The sequence below is a fragment of the Cetorhinus maximus genome, chromosome 19 (genome assembly GCF_964194155.1).
Source record: "Cetorhinus maximus chromosome 19, sCetMax3.hap1.1, whole genome shotgun sequence".
Classification (NCBI taxonomy): domain Eukaryota; kingdom Metazoa; phylum Chordata; class Chondrichthyes; order Lamniformes; family Cetorhinidae; genus Cetorhinus; species Cetorhinus maximus.
In genome coordinates, this window is record NC_135897.1 from 7,108,014 (window position 1) to 7,131,660 (window position 23,647).

The following is a 23,647-nucleotide window of genomic DNA, read 5'->3' on the forward strand; positions in this document are numbered from 1 at the left end:
TGAGTGCCCCCAACCAGCCATGGTGGGATTGCCTCCTGCTTTCGGGCCCATCATCAGGCCCCCTCCCCATTGCCCTGATAAAATCCAACCTATGTGAGGACGTGATTGTATTTTAACAGTGACGTGACCATAGTTGAGCGGCCCAACACAGGGCCAAGTGTGCAAACTGGCCGTTTGGACATGGTACCCTATGACCACTGTGCCTGTGCAACAGTATCCCAAAATTGCTCAGCACTCAAGATAGTTGGGGGGAGTGGTGGGCCAGGGGCATAGGGCAGTTGATGGTCAAACTGAAGTCTTTTAAAGTAATGGATTATTTGCTTTTCCTTCTTGTTTGCCTGCAGTGACCTTTCTCCAGGAGAACTTTATACAGTGGAAGCCATGCCACAGATGAGTTTTGAGGCTCAGGAGGGCCTTTTGGAGGGTCTCACAGCTCCACCCCTGCCTGTGTGGACACGTAGGTTCTGATCCTCTCTGAAGCATTGTATATAAGTTCACGCCTCATTGCATCTGCAGGAATCTAAGGGTCACAGCAGTTAGGCTTTGACAGCAGGTTAAGTGGGAAATCATTCATTAGGTAGCTGGATCCATTGCCCACTTGGATTAAATGGACAAATGTTTGTTGTGTGTCAGCCCTTTGTTGTCTTTTGTAAATGCTTCATAACTCCTCATGGAAGAGTATAAGCAATAAAAGCAGAGCTAGGCCGTAAGGCCCCTCTAGTCTGCTCCGCCATTCAGTAGGATCATGGCTGAACTTACACAGTTTTATGGCTAGTGCTTCATGCTAAAGGTTTTGTGCTTTTTTTATTCATTCATGGGATGTGAGAGTTGCTGCCAAGGCCAACATTTATTGCCCATCCCTATGATGGCGTACCTCCAAGTAAGAACAAACTGGTAAGATTTCCTTTGTCTTTCTGCATCAGGAAACCTTTTGGCCAAGAGCACAGTCCCCTGTGCATATTTTGCTTGTTGACTAAGCAAGGTGTGAGACCACCCAGTGGGAATTCTACTTCTGACTGTGTCCGATTTTTATCCCTCTACTGGCAGCTCTTCCCCCTCCCCCCCCACCTCCCCCCTGACATGTGATTGAGATCAGGGATGCACTGGGAGAAGTTTGATGAGTGAGAATTTGTTGTATTCCATCACACACTAGGAAGGCAGTCAATGCCTTGGAAGGCTTTAAGATCAGGTTTATGAGAATGATAGCTGGAGCACAGGAAAATCAGTTCTGCGGAATGACTAGAGAAGCTGGGATTGTTCTTATTAAGGCAGTGAAGGTTATGGGGAGACTGAATAGGTGTTTAAAATTCTGAAGGGATGTAATTAAATATTTAAGAAGAAGCTGTTTATGCTGATGGGAAGATCAATAACCAGAGGATACAGATTTATGATCATTGGCAGAGAAAAAAACAACAGGGAAGATGAGACATTTTTTATGTAGTGAGTCATGATGGCCTGGAATACTGCCTGAAGGAACGGCAGAAGCAGGTTCACTAAGAACATTTTAAAGGGAATTGGATATATATTTGAAAAGGAAGAGCGTAGAAAGCTATTGGGAACCAGCAAGGTGTGGGAATAATTGGAGAGCCAGCACAGTGGGCTGAATGGCCTTCTTCTGTGCTGCACAATTCTATATTACCCTGTGCTCCAGCTATTCCAGTGCATAGCCCCAAGCACTAGGATTCTTCTGCACAGATGGTCACACGAAGGCCTTGCACACTAGTGAGCTGTGTTGTTGGCTGTCTCCAATGCACTGGGGTTAATTGTATTTTGTATCCTGAAATTGAACACAATAGATATCGTTGGACCACACAAGGTTGAAAGTTTAAGCCCACTCTTGTACTTGAGCACATTATTCATGCTGACCCATCAGTGTAATACTAAGTGAGTGACGCATTGTCTTTGGATGCAACTTTAGACCAAGGCCTCATCCACTTTTTTGGGTAAACACTGAAGATCTCATAGAATGATTTGAAGAAATGCAGGACATTCTGATCAACATTTCTCAACTAATCACACCAAAAACACATTAATTGGTCATTCATCTTCCTTTTTTCTTGTGGTGCAAAATGGAGGTCACATTTGCTTTAACAGCAATTAATTAGTTTTACACATTTTGTAAATTTGTTTGAGACAATAAGGCAATGTATAAACCTAAGTCATTTATTTGCTTCATACATTAGGCAACTTGTGTCTTTCATTTCTTTTTTTTCCTTCCTTCTCTCCCTTGTCACCTTTTTCTTTTCCTTTCCTTTCAATTTGTGTTTGACAAATTCATTAGAGTTTTTCTGAGGATATAACTAGCAGCATAGATAAAGGGGAATCAGTTGATGTAGCATATTTGGATTTCCAAAAGGGATTCGATAAGGTGCCACACAAGAGGTACGATAAGGGCTCATGGAGTTGGGGGTAATATATTGGCATGGATAGAGAATTGGTTAACAGACAAGAAGCAAAGAGTAGGAATAAACAGGGAATTTTTCAAGTTGGCAGGCTGTGAATAATGGAGTACCGCAAGGATCAGTGCTGGGACCTCAGCGATTTACAATCTATATTAATAACTTAGATGAAGAGACAGAGAGTAGTGCATCTAAGTTTGCTGAATGCAAACTGTGAGGAGGACACAAAGAGGGTACAAAGAGATATAGACAGGTAAATGAGTGGGAAACAAATGGCAGATAGAGTGTGATGTGGAGAAGTGTGAAGTTATTCACTTTGGTAGTAAAGATAGATAAGAAGAATATTTTTTTAAAAGCATGAAACGTGTAAATGTTAATGTTCTGAGGGACTTGTGTGCACTCATACAAGGAACACTGAAAGCTAGTATGCTGGTACAGCAAGCAATTAGGAAGGCAAATGGTGTGTTGGCTTTTATTGCAAGAGGATTGGAGTACAAGAATAAAGAAGTCTTGTTATAATTGTAGGAGGCTTTAGTGAGACCACACTTGAATACTGTGTGCAGTTTTGGTCTCCATAGTTACTTGTATTGAAAGTGGCAGAGGGAAGGTTCACTGGGTTGATCCCTGGGATGGGAGGGTTGTCCTGTGATGAGAGGCTGAGTAAATTGGGTCTTTGCTCTCTGGAGTTTCGAAGAATGGGAGGTGATTTCATTGAAACCTACAAAATTCTGAAGGGACTTTACAGGGTAGATACTGAGAGGTTGTTTCCCCTGGCTGGGGAATCTAGAAAATGGGAGCACAGTCACAGGATAAGGGGTTGATCATTTAGGACCAAGCTGAGGAGAAATTTCTTCACTCAAAGGGTTGTGAATCTTTGGAATTCTGTACCCCAGAGAGTTGTGGATGCTCCATCATTCAATATATTTAAGGCTGAGATAGACAGATTTTCGGTCTCTCAGAGAATCAGGAGATATGGGGAGTGGGTGGGAAAGTGGACTTGAAGCTGAAGATCAGCCAAGATCATATAGAATGGCAGGGCAGACATGTCAGGTCTTATGGTCTTCTCCTGCTCCTATTTCTTGTGTTTGTATGTTCTTATTTTGTTTGTATGCTGTTTTGCTGCCTTTCATTCTATCTGTTATTTTGTTTGTCAGTCTCTCCCTCTATATTTCTCTGTCTGTCTCTCTGCCTCTATTTTTCTGTCTCTTTCTGCCTGTCTGTCTGTCTCTCACTCTTGCTCTCTCACTCTCATTCTGCCTCTGTGGCACAGCCAGAGAAAAGTCCTATGTCCTGGAGCCTTTCGGTTCCTCCTCCTTCCCAAGAAAGATGTAAACTTAAAAGCAAAATACTGCAATTGCTGAAAATCTGAAAGGAAAACAGAAAACGCTGGAATACGCAGCAGGTCAGACTGCATCTGTAGAGAGCAAACAGAGTTAACATGTGACCTTTCATCAGAACCGGGAGAAGTTAGAAATGTAGCAGGTTTTAATTAAATTTAATCAATTAAAATGAATCACTTAAGCAATCAAGTGGGGGAGGGCACGGTGATCGGGCAGAAGTTAGGAGACATTAAACGACAGAACAGTTTGTGGGGCAGAGCAAAGGAAACAAAATGGACTTAAGGCCTTTTGGACTCAAGCTTTGATCGCCAAACCCCACCCCCAGCCACCACCCCCCCTCCCCCCCGCCGAATTTTGTTTCCCTTTCTTTGCAAACCTTAATCTGGTCTTAATCTTAATCTTGTTTTTGCTTTCAGATGGCAGCTGTTCATTGTTCTACTATTCACACTTCCTGTGGACATTCCTTTTGTTTCGTGTCCCTTTAGTACTGTCTTTGGCTCTGCTCCACCAATTCCTTTGTCAGTTAACTTCCCCCGTCTCCTGCCCTATCACAGATCTACACTTTTGTTCTTTTTACACCCCCCCCCCACCCCCCATTTCACCTGCTCAAATGACATTTCTAACTTTCCCCAGTTCTGACGTAAGGGTGTTACGACCTGAAACGTTAATTCTGTTTTCTTCTCGCCACAGATATTTCCAAGATGTAAACTCAGGTGCGAGGTGATAGTCATGCTACGACTAGCAATGGAGCCTGATTTTCTGATTGTCAGTGGCAGGAATACAGCTCCCCATGGCTGGCTGTGTGCAGGCTAAAAAATGAGTGTTCTGGGAATAAAGAGCAGAATTTTACGTTCCCCCACTGGCAGGTTTGCCGACTGGGGGGGGGCCGGTAAGATTCCCCGGATGGCCTTCCTGCCAGGCTCCTGCCTGTGCCGACCTCTCCACAATTTTAATGTGCGACGGGAGAGGCCGAGAATGGCTTGCCCCACTTGTCCCTTTTGAGGCCCTTAAATGGCCGATTAATGACCACTTAAGGACCGTTTCCTGCCCAGCCTCAATTTTCAGGCCGGTGGGAGGAGTTCCATGTCATGGGGGAAGCCAAAAAAGGGACCCTGCTCAAGCCTTGGGCTGAAAGTTGGAGGCGGGGGGGCGGTGGGGGTGGGGGGGAGGGGGAGCGGTGTGGGGGGGTGTACAGTGCCTATGTCATCAACTTCCTTTCAACATCACCGCCACCACCTTCCCCGCCCCTTACAAAATATGCTTCCTGTGGGTTCTTGCTCCCCCACTGGCTTCCCCACTAACACCCCTAACCCCCTCCTGTCCACGCCACTCTGACCACAGCTCCCCCCCGACCCTGGGACCCCGACTCTTACCTGGTCCTGGACTCCCAGGACTTAGACTCTAGAGATTGCTTTCAGTCCCAGACCTGTCCACTGCAGGTCCTGGAGCTTGGCCGCCAGATCTCTGAGGGAGGACTTCCTCCCGAGTGAGGGGCAGAAATCCCATCTCCGTGCAATTAACGCTTAAATGGCTGCAGGGCAGCCAGTCTCAGCAGCTTTGCATGCTCCGCTCACTTTTCAGGTGGCAAACCCTGCTGTCTTATAAATCCTGGCCAAAGTAGCTAACGAAAAGCTCACTGTGTCTTTCTGCCACAGGACCACTGCCTCCTCAGAACCTTGTACTGGCTGCTGTCACAACAACTACAGCAAAGCTGCGCTGGGACAACCGCCTGACTGGCTCCAGCAATGGTTACGTCATCAATATCACAACCAGCCGTGACATGAAAAGCCGCTACATTCCCAATGGAAAGTTAAACGCGTACATGCTCCGTGACCTGGAGCCGGGGCGCAGGTACAAGCTGGCACTAATGGCAGTGCAGGATACGGAGAGAGGACAACTGGTTAGTGACCCTGCACATCTAACCATCAGCACTTGTAAGTATAAGGAGCCAGAATATGGGAGCGTTCAATGATTAAACAGAGGATGTAGTTACAAAGATACTAGCTAGGGAGGGGTGTTTGAGAGAGAGGACATGCTAGGGACAGGTGGCAACAGGAGGATATAGATTGAGGAGGGAGGTAGATAAAGAGGGGACATGAACTAGGGAGGGAGGTACAGGGGAATGAGTGGATATAGATTGGGGGAAGGGGAGGGCTGAGAATGGATATAAATCAGGGAATGCAGGAGTTAGAGAGTGGATACAGACTGGGAAAAGGAAGAGATAAAGAAAGGGTTCAGATCTGTGCAGGGAGATGGGGGTAAGGCAACATAGAGATGTGGGAGGTAAGGTGATAGAGGGAGGATAGAGGCTGGGAAAGGGAGATGCTGGAGAGGACATGCAAGCAGGGAGGGAGGTGATAGAAAGAGATACAGACTGGGGAGGGATAAGAGAGAATATACACCAAGAAGGAAGGCTGACGAGCAGATACATGCTGAGGAGTGGATGGGATAGAGACTGGCAGGTTTTGTAATATGTCTTTCAGGATATCAGCATGACATCACTGGAAGAGAAATCTGTCATTGATCCAGTCTGAGTTTCACTTTTGCTTTGAGCAGAACACAAACACAGCACTGATGTCTTCAAGCTTTATACCTATGATTAACTGTTCTCATGTGCCTATTCTTAATAAGTGAACCGACAACATGTTTACCAAATCCCAAATGAGCAATTAGCAATAAAAGCAGAATACTGCAGATGATGGAAATCTGAAATAAAAACAGAAAATGCTGGAAAAACTCAGCAGGTCTGACAACATCTGTGGAGAGAGAAACAGAGTTAACGTTTCGAGTCTGTATGACCCTTCTTCAGCTGAAGAAGGCTCATACAGACTTGAAACATTAGCTCTGTTTCTCTCTCCACAGATGTTGTCAGACCTGCTGAGTTTTTCCAGCATTTTCTGTTTTTATTTTATACTATATTAACAATTGGTGCCTTGTGTCTGTCGTGTTATTCTAATGATATAATACCTTGGGCTTGTTTATGTACAAGACACAAGGCACCAATCGCTCATAAGGGATTTGGGTAAACATGTTGTGGGTTCATTTATTAAGACTAGGCTCTTGAGAACAGTTCTACATAGGTATAAAGCTTGAAGGCATCAGAGCTGTGTGTGTGCTCTGCTCAAAGCAAAAGTGAAACAAAGACTGGATCACATGACATTTCTCTTCCTGTGATGTCAAGCTGATATCCCTTAAAGGCATATTACAACATCCCCCTTTCTTTTTAAAGATGCTTTCCCGCCTTTGAAAGAAGTATGACTATTCATAATATATGTTCATGTTTAGTTACCATTACATAAGTGCATAGAGCTGATGAATCTATGGGAAAAAATTTTCCTCCCATCGGTGGGGAGGGTGGGAAGTGCGGGAGTGGGCGCGGGCGCTCCAGTTGGCGCCCCCAATCGGAGGCGCGCCACCATTTTATGCGGGCAAGCCAATTAAGGCCCACCCGGCATGACGTCTGCCAGGAAGGATTCCCTCAGCCAAGAGTGCGCTCTTTCGCGCATGCGTGTGAAAGAGAGCAATCATCTCCCTGAGGCTAAGTGCTGCCTCAGCAAGATCGGCCCCGAAATAAAATTTGCAATAAAAGTGATAGAAAAATTTCCCTGACATGTCCCCTCATGTGACATTAATGATTTTAATTAGTTTCTCAATGGCCTCAATAGGCTGTTGACATGCTGGCGGGCACTCAGCTGACTCAGCTGCACCCCCGCCGACCTGAAAATGGAAATGACGCGGGGTGATGTCGGGTGGAACTCCCAACGTCTTCCCGCGTCGGCGAGCGGGCCCCACCCCCCGCTCACCGACCAGCAGATTCTGCCCTATGAGTCTCTGAAGCATAAAGGTAATCTGCTGTATGCCCAGCACTTGTGAAAGTAACCCTCTCTGGAGGTTTCTTTAATTGCTCACAGTGATCTGTGGGATTGTCATTCTTGGATGCTGTTGCAGGTTGCATTTGGGATCTTGTCCTAGATACAATAGAGCTGTATGGTGGTTGAGGAGCTGGAATTGTTCTGATTTGCCCTCAGTTACACTTTACTGACGTGCCTTTGTGTGTAGAATCTTTATAGGACCTTGGTTCTGAACGGACCCTTGTCAGCTTGGCCGGTTGCCAACTACCTTCTGTAGGATCCTGGATGCGAACTTGTTGCCCCAACTGTTATCCTGGCAATTCTGAACCTGCATTTTTATTGTGCACCTTGGTCATCTTCTCTTATAGTTTTAAAAGTTACTGTCTAGCTTCTGAGAGAGTAAAATGGGTAAGAGTAGGTAAGTTGTGTGCACTAGTCTGTCAAACATGACTTTGCCAGCGATGAAACAGCTGCACTTAAATGCAATGTGTGGATCTTGTTTGGTTGGTCTACATTTGAGGATTAGGGATTTCACCGTGTGAATCATTCGTTCAGTTAGGCCGTTAGATCTTTGATAATGAGGAGAAGAAGTAGTGTGATCGATATTCCACCTTTCGGACATATCCTGAAATGGCTTACCAATAAATTGTGGGCTGTTATCTAATGATTTCTCTCAGCATGCCAAATAGACTGAAAGTAGCACTTAGAGTCTGTGTGACAGTTGTACTTGACATATTATGCAATTGCCTCATAATGAGGCACTTGGTAAAGTAGTTGATGATGACAATGAAGTCAGTGCCATGGACATGAAAGAGGTCGGATGTGATTTTGGGCCACTGATGGGTAGGAACTTCATGTGGAATCAATGGTGTTTTGTGCTGACTTGGCATGTGGTCTTGACATACCTCACACTGCTTGACGACAGTGTCAATGTCATTGTTCTTACCCAGCCAATAGACTGTCTCGCTTGCGAGTCTTCTCATCCAATCTATGCCTATGTGTGAGTGATGAAGTTGTTGAAAAATATCAGCCCCAAAGGTTCCATATGATGACCTGCCTACCATTAAAAATGACTCACCAGACAATGCCTAGCTCATTTCAGTATTCCAAAATGGTTTCATGTGTTCGTGAACATGCTGAATTGAATGAGGCCATCCTTCGATAATGGTTTACCACAGTTTTGATAGCATAGAATCTTTCGCCATTTCTTCTTGTAGATGCTGGCATTTGCATTTCACAAAATGTACCAGATCAATTTGGAAAACATCTTCAAGTTCGATGTCAATGAGGTCAACTTGTAAATGTAAGGATATATCTTCTGTTTTCACTGGGTTAGGCAATCTGCTAGGCGTTTCAATGTGATCATCAAGTTATCTGGCTTGTACCTGATTTCACAGTCATAACCTTGAATCTTTACGAAGAGATGTTGCAATCTTGGTGGTGCACTGGGCAATGGATTTTGCCAAATCATCTCCAGTGGCTTATGGTCGGTCTCTATCACAAATCGTTTGCCAAAGAAATAGGTATGGAAATGCTGGTTTCCAGACATTAAAGCTAATGTTTTCCGTTCGATGCTGGAGCAGTTGGACTGTGTTACAGACAGAAATTTTGAAGCAACTGCAATCGGTTTGCCTTTCTGTAGTACGCATTCTCCCAGATTTTCCTCTGAGGCATCTATCTCCAGGGTAGTTCTGATAATGACTGCTTCAGAGCTTTGAAGAGGTATTTTGTAAGGACAGAAAGTTTCAAAGTAATGGGTTTCACCATGACCTTCCACATCTGTGGATACATGTCTTTTAGAATTCTCAGGGGTAGTATGTTGGCACTTGCCCTGTGTCAATAACAAACAGTTACCAACTTTCTGAGGGCAGATAATTTTAACCTTGGCAGACACTTTAGACAGTATGCTAGCATCATTGTTTTCCACGAGATTGAATGTGTGAAATGTGTCTACCTCTCATCGTCTCTTCGTGCACACCATCATCATTTCTGTTCTCTTCTTCTTCTGTCAATTGTAGCATGTTCAGCCTGCGTAGACCTTCAATCCCAATTGTTAGGTGAATTTATATGGCTTGCTTACCTGGTCCAGAATACTTTGACAAAATTGTGCTTAGCAGACCAGTGAGTACCAATTCACCTACTCTTACCATTCTACTCTCTCAGAAATTAGAGAGCAACTTTTAAAACTGCACAATAAAAATTCAGGTACAGAATTTGCCAAGTTTACAGTGGTGACAACAAGTTTGCATTCATGATCCCACAGAAGGTACGTCATGACGAGCCGAGGTGAAAAAGATTTGTTTAGAACCAAGATTCTATGAAGTCATTACATACAAAGGTGAGGTGTAACCAAGGACAAATCAGATCCCTTCCAGCTTCTGAACTACCATACAGCCCTATTGCATCTAGGACTAGATCCCAAATCCAACCAGGAACAACAGCCAAGAATGACAGTCCCATGGATCACCTTGAGCAATTAAAGAAACCTTCAGACAAGGTTACCATCATGACCTGGGCATACCAGCCGATTACCTTTACGCTTTAGAGACTCACAGATTCATCAGTTCTATGCACATATGTAATGGTAACTAAACATGAACGTGTATTATAAATAGTCATACTTCTTTGGAATGGGGGAAAGTGCCTTTAAAAAGAGAGGGGGGTGTTGTAATGTGCCTTTAAGGATATCAGCATGACGTCATTAGAAGGCATAAGTGTCATGTGATCCAGTCTTTGTTTCACTTTTGCTCTGAGCAGAACACACACAGCTCTGATATCTTCAAACTTTATACCAATGGATAACTGTTGTCATGTGCCTAGTCTTAGTGACAGGGTGGAGAAGTAGTGAGAGGGCAAAAATTGAGAGGATCGAGTAGAGGATACTGTGAGAAAACTGATTTGAGAGGGGGGGATAGAGAGAGAAGATTGGAAAAGGGAGAGGGCTACAGTGAAGATACATTAGAGGAGAGGTGGTGGAAACAAGAGGACACATTACTGTTGTATTAAGGAATGTCACTTCCCTTAAAGGTTCTGATTAGAATATTATGTTACTCAAGATCCTGCGTGCAGATCCATCTTATACCAAAATGTCTTTGTTTGTATTTAAACATTTTCCTGTATTTTGTCAAAAAGTATCTGGAGATGTTTTATTGCTAAATAACTTAATCAGCTCCAACATTCTAACAACAACATTCTAACACCTTGCATTTATATAGCACCTTTAAGAGAAGTAAATGACCCATGGTGTTTCACAGGAAACGGATACAGGTTTAAATCAGTGGTTTTGGACCTGGACTAGACCTGGGGTTCAAATTCAGCTCATGGTTGAACAGTACAAGATTGTAGATAGTCTGGTGCAGTGTGAGTGTATGGCCAGGGATGGAGAGGTGGTTGTGGTGGGAGCTGAAGACCGAGGCTTCGGTCATTCTGCTGTTGAACTGGGAGAAATTGTGGATATGCAAGGTTGGATAGATTGGCAGTTAAGTCGAGAGAAACAGTGGCAAGGTAGAGCTGGATATATCATCGGTGCGAAGGCTGAACCCCATGCCTCTGGGTGATGTTGCCAAAGGGCAGCGTTATGGCACAGCAGATGATGTGTGCCAGGAAGATCAAATCCGCAAGGGAAACCTGATCACATTATCACAACGGTTTTGCAATTTGTATTTATTTCGTGATGCGTGCCCTGAATTCAGAAGTGATAAGTCCACCAAGACTTCAAAACTAAATTAAACATTTATTAACAAAAGAAAAGATTTCAAACACATACATAGGTCTACAAATTACTATTATAATAACTCCTAAAACCCCTAATTAATCTGGCTTCCAGTTACACCCCCTTTAAGGCAACAGTAAAAAAAAAATGGATTTTAAACAGATCCAGGCAAGCCAACACAAAGCCCTAGACAGTAGAGTTCAAATTGGCTTTTCCCAGCTTTGGTTTCTGTAGACAGCAGGCTTAATGCACAAATGCTGGAGGTTTCTCACACTTCTGTTAGATCTTACAGTGCTTTCCCTGACACAGCCTCATTCTCCTTTATACATGTTTTCCCTTTTAATGTAAACCCCATTGTTCCCATATGCCTTTGGAACTTAATCTTTCTCAGAATATAAATCATTTCATGGTGCTAATATTGTCAGTAACCTTTGGGAAAAATAAACACACTGCTTGGCTAGGTGTAAACATCCTACCATCTTTTTGAAATTCAAACTGCCCTGATTTATCTAAAAATGCAAATTCTCCTCACCTCTCATTTTAAGATTTCAGCTATGTTTATGTATTTAGCATTTCAAACCTAGCTTATTTTGATGAGTCAAAGCTTCCAGACCAACTGTCTCCAATTCAATTAAATTCCACACGCAGACAGAGAGAACCTATCCAAGCCCCACTATTAACCTACTTTCTCAATAAATCGCAATAATATTTTCGTGACTGCAACATGTAGATAACAAATGAAGGGAACCGAGGGTAGCTCTTTGGGAGACCCCAGCGATGCAGCGCCAGATAAGAAAAATAAACCATCACTGGAAATACACCGCTGTTTTTAGATGGATTTGAATAGCAGCATGCCAGGTCAGTACCATGGAGTTGGGCATTGGATGATAATGGCATGGTTAACAGTCACGCAATAGGACAAGGCCACTTTCTCCTCTTAAAGCTATATTTCTAGTAGTTTGGTGAACTTTATTTTTGTCTTTTCGGTTTCCTTGTGGTTTTCTTTTGCACTTTAACCTCTCTGGTTGGATATGTATCCTGGTTGCTATTGTCGGTCGGGAAAATAAAGATTTGCATTTCTATAATGCCTTTCACAACCTGAGGAAGACCCGAAGCACTTTATAGTCAATGAAGTATTTTGAAGTGTAGTCAATGTTGTAATGTAGGGCAAGGAGGATTTGTAGGAGAATTCCAGAAGGATGCCTGCCCGCCCATATCCCCGTTGACCAAGCATGCATCTCCAGTGACATGTCAGAGGAGATCTGATATTGCCATTTATGCCTGTCGCAAGAGATCAAACTGCAGGTTAGGACCATGTCATTGGGGTGGTATCTTTCAAAATTCTTACACTTGTGTTCAGATCCCTCCCTGGCCTCGCTCCTGCTTATCTCTGTAACCTCCTCCAGCCCCTCAACCCTCCAAGAACTCTGTAATCCTCCAATTCTCACTTCGTAAGCATCCCCCACTTTTTTCACCCTGCTATTGGCAGCCTTGCCTTCACCTGCTTAGGCCCCAAGCTCTGATATTCCCTCATTAACTCTCTCCACCTCTCTCTCCTCCTTTATGCGATGCTGCTTAAAACCCACATCCTTGATTGAGCTTTTTGTCACCCGTCCTAATATTTCCTTCTTTGGTTTGGTGACAATTTTTGTCCGATAGTGCTCCTGTGGCATGCATTGGCAAGTTTTTACTATGTCAAAAGTGCTATGTAAATGCAAGGTTGTTGGCTCAGCAAAAAAGCCATTGTGAATAGTTGAAGGAGCACATGTGCAATGACAGACATATGCACAAGCCATACACCGGGTGTAAGGTTGATGACTGTGATCTTTCAACTAAGTTTTTTCACAATGACCTAAAGTCTTATGGCCTTGGAAGTTATGACGTAGTGAGGGTTTTCATTTTCATGTTTCATTTTGAAGACATCTTAACTTCTGCAAGTTTCATGAGTGGATAGGATATCACAGCTCCATCACTCTGTCCAACAGGGGGCTAAGAGCTGCAAGGATCAATGAAAAGTAATGACATTAAATATCTTGTGCCTTTTGTTAGTGCAAATTCAAAGTAGCACAAAGCAAGGGGAATCACAAGGAAACTCAAATGGCAAGACAGAGCCTGGGGATCGTGGTGCGTACAACAACCAGCTGCATATCACACTACAACCTGATGATGAGGTGGAAATTAACAACGGAAGCTACGAGGACAATTCCCAAGTCATAAAGTAGGTGAAATGCTTAATGCATTAAAAATGGATCTTCTCTTGAGTCCCTTGCACCCCCAATCCCAGGCTTTCCACCGCTGGTGCAAAGTTAGAAAATGACCCCTGAAGCGCAGCAGGATACCACCAAGATGCAAAAGATGTAGATGCAGGAGAAAAGATGTGGCAAAAAACACTAAGGGAAGTCAGGAGTTCCACAGATTTGACACCGACGTTCATCATTGTCCACGGGTCAGAGTTATTCATTGATAAGTGGCTGCACAGAGTAGGGTCCAGGTTCTAAAAATAGGGTAATGAAGGCGTGAAGAACTGTACAATTATCTGCTATTTTCCGCTGGGGACAGCCTTTTTGCATTTGTCATCAAATCGCAAGGCAAACAGTCTGGACCTGATGAGACACTTCACAGGTATAAACAAAAGTTAAACTGAGCCACAACCGATATTTCAATATTTTATATCCATGTGCTGACAGCCTCAGAAATTCATTTGTAAATAGATAACACACACACAAGTTAGAAATTCTGATTTAAAAAATAACTGGTTCATAGATCAAAGGTCACAAAAATCTCTATCACTGTGGAAAGTAGATTTTCCACATTACTGGAGTTGAAGATTCATCCAAAACTGGATTAAGTGTAGAGGGAGCTTTATTCTGATCCAACCTGACTTGAATGGAGTGGTGTAGAGAGATATTTATTCTGCTTTAAACTATACTGTACTCAAAATGGGAATGTTTAATAAAGCAGCATAAAGGGAGCTTCATTCTGTGTATAACAAGGTTGGCGTGACCTTTGAACTTTGATGGGGCAATGTACACAATGTACAGGGATTGCTTAGAGGATAAATGATAGCCCCTGAAAATGAGCCCGGGGAGCGCAATGCAGGATTGAACAGTTCCCATTACTTCTGGTGCAGACGATAAAGCATCTTTGTGCTGTCTGCTAATTTACATGATTGAAGCCAGCATTAACCATATTGTTGAGCGGTTGCATGTCTCAGCAAAGGGCTTAACATTGTGAGAGGTTAGTCCAGTTAGTACTAGCCTGCACTACTTAAATCCAGCCTGTACCTCTTAGAGGGGAGGTGCATTGTGGCTGGAGCAGGCGCTCAAAGCCATTCTACAACTGATATTGGCTTGGGAAAGACATAAGGATGGGAGAGAGTCGCACCAAGAATTTTCAGCACTGCACTGGAGGCCTTGGGCGAGGAGGTGCAATGGGGGAGAGATCTGTCTATCCACAAGAGGCCAGGTGGTCCTCCAGACAAGCTCTCAGATGGCAGTGGGAGCAGATCGCCAAGGTAGCCACTGCCAGGAGTCAAGGCTGATAACCTGACTGCAGTGCAAGAAGTTCAATGACATCCTGAGTGGTCAAGCTCCGTGATTATATCTTCAAATGTCATATCCCGCCAATGGCATGACTGGCCGCAGACGCTTCTCAGTGCAGCACACCCCCCATCACTCACCTACCAACAATCTCTATCAACCAGGAGTCATATCATAGCTTCACTTTGCTCTCACACATATAGCACTTCTACAACCTTCACATCCACATCACACAGCTTTCACACACTGCCATGACAGCCACATCACCCAGGTTGTACTACAGTCAATGCCACACTTCCCTTACTCTTGCAGGACAAGGTGGCTGACAAGCCAAGGTGAATCAATCAGAGGAGAATAGACACAGCTACATATCCTTGGTCTCATGGAAGAGACAGTGGTTGCTATCATTGGAGTGGCCATTGTGGAAGCCACAACCAATGGAGGAGCTGAAACAATAGATAAAGGTATCCTCATACCTAATCCTCCTCCTCGCATCCCACTTCCCCCTGATCCCACAATCTCTTCTGATTTTCAAGCTGCAATTGGTGTAAACATGCACCTCTTGCTTTCCACTTCTCCCCTCATCGCAACTCTACCTTTACGCATTTCTCCTTTCAGATTCCCAAGAACCCCAACCTGGTCAGGCAGTGGTGGAGGAGAAAGAGGCAGAAGAGCAGGAAGACAGTGAAGAAGAAGAAACACCATCACTCACTCTCGCACTCACAGCCACGGCTCGGATTCTGACACTGCATGTACTTTAGAGGACAGCTTAGAACCAGGGTCTGCACATGGCGAGACACCGAGCATGAGTGGCCTGCAGGGGTAGCATCATCTCGCAGTGGGGGAAGTTGCACATGAGTTCTGCTGCAGAAAACTTAGATGAGCTTTTCAGTGGGGCAGACTACCGACAAAAAGGATGACGGGTATTCACAATGAAATACTTGGTGCACTAGTAGATCTGACAGAAAGCCTATGTGTAATGTCAGGGAGCATAGAGGAGTTTGGCACCAACTTTGCCCAGGGTTTTGGGCAGAGCTTGAAGCCCATCCTTTCCGGCATCAAAGTGGTGTGCAACTCCATTCACAGACTTGCAACCCCAACCATGATGCAATGTGTGATGGCTGATGTCTCAGCTTCCACTGCAGCACAAGCAGGAGCCATTGAAGGACAGGGTGTGGCAGTGAAAGCTCAGACCTCTGTTGTCCAAGTTTAGCTGGTTATCATGAAGACTCTGACTACTGCCATCATGGTTGTGGATACCAGTGTTCAATGGGGCTTGCAGGGTGTCACAGCAGCCCAACAAACTGTCCGACAATGGATTACTAAGATTGCTGAGGCACCATCCCAGGTGAGTGGCAGGGGCTCCACAGAAGCCAGCTACTGTTCTCCCTCAAGGTGGCAACATCCGTTCTACCATCACTTACTCTTATGGTTGCCTGTTAGCCAGCCAGCCAAGACAGCTGCCACTCATGCCGAGATGATGTAATCCAAAACTGAGCTTGCTAGGCCCAAAGCCACTCAAAGCCGTCCTTCAAGCTCATCTGCAGAGTCCCTTACTGAAAGTCAGCAACCTTCCACAAGCCATGCTGCAGTCATTGGGCTGGCATGGTGTAGGAGCATTAGAGGAGGAGGGCATGTGGTGCAGTGGTAGAAGCGTTGCCTCTGGGCCAGATGCTCTGGTTTCAAGTCCCACTCCAGGACTTGATGACATTCATAATATGGCCAATCATGTTGAGTATCAACTTATAAATCCTTCCAACATGTGCCTGTGGCAGGCATGAGTGGGAGAGATTCCTGGTCAGCATCTGTAGAAGTCAATGGCAAACCACTGGAGTACCTTGCAAAGCATAACCATGGACCAACACATGGAAGTCTATGGTTGCCAACACCCTCTTAAGGTGAAGAGAGAGGAGCACTAGGCCAGCCAAAGGCATATGGAAAACAGACACTAATAGAAAGCACAGGAGTGAATAGTTGACTTTTGTCTGTAATATGCATGTTTGCTTTATAAATTTTGTTTAGATTGCTCATTTTGTGTTTGACTTTTATTTTTGCACTGTGGTAAAATGGGCATTGTAATGAGGGAAGGTGTAGGACTGTTGGTAAATGTTTGGGGTTGTGTTTACTGATATCACAGTTGGATGCATTGGCTAATGGACTGCCAACCAGAAAGGGGCTATCTAGGCTGTCCCCTCCATTCCTCCTCCTTCTCTTGCTCCTCAGTTCCCATCATGTCATTGGTGGAAAGACCTATGCCCACATAATAGTGAAGTTCTGAAGCATACAGCAGGCTATCACGATCCTTCATCGACGCTCTACCCGGCACTGCAGGGCTCCTCCAGAACAATCCAGGCTGCAGCGGGAGCATTGTTTCAGCATGCCAATGGTCTTCTCTATTACATTTCATTGGTAGCATGGCTTTCATTAGAGGCATGCTGCCCACATGTTCATGTGTTGCAGACCAAAGTCATTGATCTTCTACTCACTGGATATCACTTGTTGGCAGATAGCTATCTCTTGGTTTTGGAGATCAAGCACCAGATCAGCTGCACCAGGCCAGCCTTCTACAAACTACAGCAGTGAGTGTTTGACAACAAAGACCTCCCAAGTCAACAAAAACCTAATGTACAGACCAGTTGTTGTCACCACACGGACTGTGTATCAGCAACATATAAGAGAAATTCTAGAGAAGAAATGTCTCTGCTGCTTCCTCCAAATCCAATGGGATGTCCATCGAACAAACACTAGTGTCCTTCTTGAAGCCAGCTCCCCAAGCATTCAGACATAATGTCTGCAAAACCAACTTTGATAAAGCTAAATACTGTGTGCAGATGGACGGAAACCATCTCCGCTGCCAGGTCCTGCTTTCTCAAATGGCTAACACTCCAGGGGAGGACAAAGAAAATGTTTCAAAGACACTCTGAAGCTCTCCTCAATGTGTGGCAGCGTTGACATTAATGATTGGCAGGGGCTTGCCTCCAATCATTCAGAATGGCGACAATTTGTCCATTAAGCTGCATCATGCTTTGCATCACACCTTAATGATGAGGCAGAATGATGGCAGAGAAGGAAAGAAAAGGAAGGAACTGCTGCATTCCAGATCCCAGTACCTTATGGGACATGCAGCCCCATGTGCCCAAAGACCTATGGGTCGAGAATCCGCCTGATCAGTCAGATGAAGACCCATAGCAGAAACTTGCAAACCTGAGTAGACACCATCCCTGAAGCAAGAGAGGGCCAACGACGATTCTGGTGGGCTCAAATACTGATGGCAGACTGCTGCATATTGAACGCATCATGACTGCTGCCAGGATACTGTGTATTGACCTTCATGCTGTGCTGTGTATGGCCACACACCAGTTGGATGTTGAGGGAAAGGGATTCCTATTTTCCATCATGCATCTCAGAGTTGACACACGATGTCTGCACAGCGACATGCGTGCAGTAAACAGCATCAGGCATCACGGGGTTAGCCTGCAATCCTCGCGAAGCCGCTCTCATTTAGAGAAAATGAAACAGTGTCAGCTGTCTTTGAATAGAGAGCATCTGTGCCCTTCCTCATGCAATAGTGAGATGTTGCTTATTTCTCCAGCTCTCCTCCGGAAGGATCCAGATACACAAAAGTTTGTGGCCACGATCACCTTTGTAGTCACAGAACACGAATTTGGACTCTGTCTGGCCCCCCCCATAAAAAAGGTTCTATGCACCTGAATTTTGCACCATTTATCTGTATCTAAACCCATGTTGTGCCTGACCTGTCTGTTTGGTGGGACAGTTGTATAACCTGGTCAGGGTTGCTTTCAGTTCTGATGATTCTGTTAGAATTTGCAACTAGGAAAAATAGAGTAAATCAGTTTGAATTTAATTTTCAGATACTCGGAGATGCTGGATGGGAGAGGGCGAATCAGTGCCACATTTGCCAACCTGCAGCCAAAACCCATAACTCACCGAGCACGTAGGTACCAAAACCCAAATCAGCTTGCACAGTGTGGTGCATTTTAAAATTTCAGAAGACTAGATCCTTAATGGTACAACAGCAGCAGCAATTTGTATTTATGTTTATCTATCTCATCATGGAAAAGCATCCCAACCTCCTTCACAAATTTATAACCAAAAAAAATAGATGCCGAGCTAAACAGCGGGATATCTATTAGGAAGCAGTGACTAACAGCTTGGTCAAAGGGGCTAAGATTGTATTGAGTTAGTCTTGTCCTTTTATCTTTGAGACCTTGATTCAATTCTAGTCCAGACATTATCTGTTTACAAATACCTTGTTGATCTTTCACTAATTGGTCCACAAAGAACCATGCAAATCGCCTCGTAATTCTGCCATCATGTCAAATTCTGAATGGCACCCGAGAGCAAAAAACGTATGCGTTCCAGTTCATCTTCAGAAATTGCATGTCTCAGTATGACAGTTTTATAGGCTTCGTATCAGAATCAAAGCCTGAAAGAGAGAATGCAGCTGCTGTGAGCAACCTTAACATCGGCCACTTTGCAGGTTGTCACCCCAACCCTGGCTTCAGCAGCACTGCTCTGTGTCAACTTCCCACTTGTCGCTCAAATGATTCCAACTCCTCACACACCTTAACAATGATGATCAATACATCCAACTGTCCTTCATTCAGTCCATCCCTGGAAAGTGGAAATAGCTTGTAGCGAACCAGGCATGCCTAGATGGGTGTCACTGTCTTAACACAATGCTGTCGAGTTTTAATACTCATCTTAAACTACGGATGGTTGTGCATGTTTGATTTCCTGACTAGGCCCAGAGCCACCAATCAAACTGGAAAACTTGGAAGAATCGACCAATCGTATTAGCCTGGCATTGGAGATCCAAGAATCTGAGACCAATACTAAGCCAGGTAAGATTCCTGTGAAGTGCCTGGGGGCATCTCTTCATTTGGGGCTGGTGTGCGGTGAGAGATAGCAGTGAGAGCTATCTTAATCAAGGGATCATTTAACTAAGTGTTAAAGTAGCCATAAAACAAACCTGTGAGTTAATGCTGCCCAGTTAGAACTGAGCCACACAAACCAGGAGAGGCCCAGGTATGATTTTTAGTTTCTGAGCCTGGCAATGTTTCACATGCCCCTGGGTGAGGAAAAGAAGCAGCCAGTTAGGATTCCTGAGGACTTGCAGCTTTGGTTTCCCATTCCCATTCCAAGAATTCCAGATCTCCTGTGACCCAGAACCTTAACCAAGACTGGGCTGGGCTTGCAAGGCTCTTCGAGTATCTTTAGAATAGTTTCAAAAAGTCTTACAAGTTTTCAGGAATGTCAAGGCAGCTATCTATGTTCTTTTGGATAAGTGAATACAATAATGAGAAGAATCCTATATCCGGACATGCATTCCAGCCAGAGGGTCTGGACGTGAATGGTTTAGGGAGAGAACTTCAAAAAATAAGCTACGTTTTGATGATGGAGGAGCTGGTGTGAGAGTGGGATAGGCTGCGTGTGGATGATGGAGGAGCTGGTATCTGAGAATACGACAGGTTGTGTCTGGGTGATGGAGGAGCTGGTGTGAGAGTGGGACAGGTTGTATGTGGGTGATGGCGTTGCTGGTGTGAGAGTGGGACAGGTAGTGTGTGGGTGATGGAGGAGCTGGTGTGAGAGTGGGACAGGTTGTGTGTGGGTGATGGAGGAGCTGGTGTGAGAGTGGGACAGGTTGTGTGTGGGTGATGGAGGAGATGGTATCCGAGAGTGGGACAAGTTGTGTGTTGGTGATGGAGGAGCTGGTGTGAGTGGGACAGGTTGTGTGTGGATGATGGAGGAGATGGTATCCGAGAGTGGGACAGGTTGTGTGTGGGTGATGGAGGAGCTGGTGTGAGAATGGGACAGGTTGTGTGTGGGTGAAGGAGGAGCTGGTGTGAGAGTGGGATCGGTTGTGTGTGGATGATGGAGGAGCTGGTGTGAGAGTGGGACCGGTTGTGTGTGGATGATGGAGGAGCTGGTGTGAGTGGGACAGGTTGTGTGTGGGTGATGGAGGAGCTGGTGTGAGAGTGGGACCGGTTGTGTGTGGGTGATGGGGGAGCTGGTGTGAGAGTGGGACAGGTTGTGTGTGGGTGATGGAGGAGCTGGTGTGAGAGTGGGACAGGTAGTGTGTGGGTGATGGAGGAGCTGGTGTGAGAGTGGGACAGGTTGTGTGTGGGTGATGGAGGAGCTGGTGTGAGAGTGGGACAGGTTGTGTGTGGATGAAGGAGGAGCTGGTGTGAGAGTGGGACAGGTTGTGTGTGGGTGATGGAGGAGCTGGTGTGAGAATGGGACAGGTTGTGTGTGGGTGATGGAGGAGCTGGTGTGAGAGTGGGACAGGTTGTGTATGGGTGATGGAGGAGCTGGTGTGAGAGTGGGACAGGTTGTGTGTGGGTGATGGAGGAGCTGGTGTGAGAGTGGGACAGGTTGTGTGTGGGTGATGGAGGAGCTGGTGTGGGAGTGGGACAGGTTGTGTGTGGGTGATGGAGGAGCTGGTGTGAAAGTGGGACAGGTTGTGTGTGGGTGATGGAGGAGATGGTGTGAGAGTGGGACAAGTTGTGTGTGGATGATGGAGGAGCTGGTGTGAGAGTGGGACAGGTTGTGTGTGGGTGATGGAGGAGCTGGTATCTGTGAGTGGGACAGGCTGCCTCAGGATGAGGGAGGAGCTGGTATCTGAGAGCGGTTTGGGCTGTATGACAGTGGAGGGAGGAGCTGGTATCTGAGAGTGGGACAGGCTGCCTCAGGGTGAGGGAGGAGCTGGTATCTGAGAGTGGGACAGGCTGCCTCAGGGTGAGGGAGGAGCTGGTATCTGAGAGTGGTTTGGGCTGTGTGACAGTGAGTGAGGAGCTGGTATCTGAGAGTGGGTCGGGCTGTGACAGTGAGGGAGGAGCTGGTATCTGAGAGTGGGACAGGCTGCCTCAGGGTGAGGGAGGAGCTGGTATCTGAGAGTGGTTTGGGCTGTGTGTGTGTGATGGAGGAGCTGGTATCTGAGAGTGGGACAGACTGTGTGTGTGTGATGGAGGAGCTGGTATCTGAGAGCGGGACAGCCTGTATGAGGGTGTGAGAGGAGCTAGTATCTGACAGTGGACACTGTGTGTTTGTGGTGGAGGAGCCAGTATTTGAGAGTGGGTCAGGTTGGTGAGGGTGTTGGAGGAGTTGTATCTGAGAATGGGACAGAGTGTGCGTGGATGGAGGAGCTGCAATTAAGAGTGGGACAGGCTTATGTTTGATAGGCTGTGTACAACTACAGTGTGTATGATCTCCTAGTTGCAATACCTAGTATGTGCTGTGTCATGCCCTTTTCGTTTGCTAGCTGTCTGTATTATCATCTCCAATTGCTGTTTCTGTATTGCAGATGATCAGTGGGAATGTTCCTCAAACCCCTGTAAAAATGGAGGTACCTGCGTGAAGGGGATGGACTCATACATGTGTGATTGTGAAACAGGATTCAAGGGAAAAAACTGTGAATTATGTAAGAACAGATTACCAGGCACAAATCTATTAAGAGTGTGTACCATAGCTAAGAGCCTCACCAATGAGAGTAAGGTGGAACAGAGTGTGTGTAACAGACACTCATAACTGAGACATAATAATTAGGATGATGTGTAACATAAAAAAACATTGTAATTCACAACGAAGGTGATACATAACTCAGTAACCATATTAACTTAAAACAAGGGTGAGTCTGACATAGAATGATAACACAAAATAAAGTGTCTGACATTGTGAATGTTATAACCTACTTTGGGGATATTGTGTGACAGGGAGAGCGTTATAACTTACAGTGAGGGTGGGATGCAATAGACGGTGTGTTATAATGTAGCAAGGGTAGGGTATAACACAAAGTCTCTTTGTCTGATATGAATGGAAACTGGATAGAAAGATATGTTTGTTGCTGGGTTACGTTGTTAAAGTTGCTTTTATCTTGCCTTCAGTTTGTAAGAAGTTGCCTCACCCCTGCACACGCCTGTACTCTGAAACTAAATCCATTCCAGTGTGGGAGGACAGTGTCTTCCAGTTTAAGTAAGTTTCCTGCTCTCACTTTGGCCAGGAATCATTCTGGGAGTCAGTTTGTGAAACGATCAAATCCTGTAAACCGTAGAGAACATTATGATTATTGTGGCATTATGTTGAGAAAATAGAGTGCTTACTTCAAGCTGCATTAGTAAAGGGTTCCCTGTGGCCACAGGGAGAAAAGATGTGATGTGGCCTCAGGATACAAACTGGGACCTCTTGATGTTCATGTGAAGAAATTATTTGGGCGTTGACGAAGACAGGCGATCTTGAAGTTTGCTGATCAATGCATGTTAGAGGAAAGGGAAATATGAGGGGACAAAGCAGGAAATTTAATGAAGACTGGAGGAGAAGATAATAGTTTGGGCTCTCACTCTGCCTCTTCGTAGGAGTATAAATCTTATATTTCACTTATGTTTTTAAGGTATAAAAGAATTTATAAAGTTCATCAGGATACCTGCTACAAAGAAGTTTGTGAGCCCGTCGTACACAGAAAACCCAGTGAGTATTCACATGCAGAATAATTCACACCACACCCGGTAACGTCAGTGTCATGGGGAGGAGTGAGGAGTTTTACTTCTCAGGCATTCACCAGTTAAATGGTGGGACATCTGACATAGAGGGAAGCATGGCTGAAAGAATTGCAGACGTTATAAATGATTGTTTCCTTACATAACGTAATAGTGAAGAAATCAGAACTGATCAGGTACTAGATTTCGCTTCAATGCAGTATCAGACCTCTTTGTGGGGGAACATCTGAATAAAACTGGCCATAATATTACGAGCTTCAACTTGATCCACCAAACCAGCTTTGTTGAAAACT

At 45.1% G+C, this 23,647-nt stretch overlaps 1 protein-coding gene across 2 annotated transcripts in view; it reads left to right on the top strand.

Annotated features, from left to right (window-relative positions):
- Positions 1-23,647, top strand: part of sned1 (sushi, nidogen and EGF-like domains 1) — a 195,460-nt gene that overhangs the window by 163,491 nt on the left and 8,322 nt on the right. For both annotated transcript variants that reach the window (XM_078563454.1, XM_078563453.1), the window contains exons 19-26: positions 345-457; positions 5,395-5,673; positions 13,352-13,520; positions 18,714-18,796; positions 19,608-19,706; positions 22,166-22,282; positions 22,746-22,833; positions 23,249-23,325. In XM_078563454.1, coding sequence (XP_078419580.1) covers positions 345-457; positions 5,395-5,673; positions 13,352-13,520; positions 18,714-18,796; positions 19,608-19,706; positions 22,166-22,282; positions 22,746-22,833; positions 23,249-23,325 — 1,025 coding nt within the window. The remainder of the gene's footprint in view (positions 1-344; positions 458-5,394; positions 5,674-13,351; positions 13,521-18,713; positions 18,797-19,607; positions 19,707-22,165; positions 22,283-22,745; positions 22,834-23,248; positions 23,326-23,647) is intronic.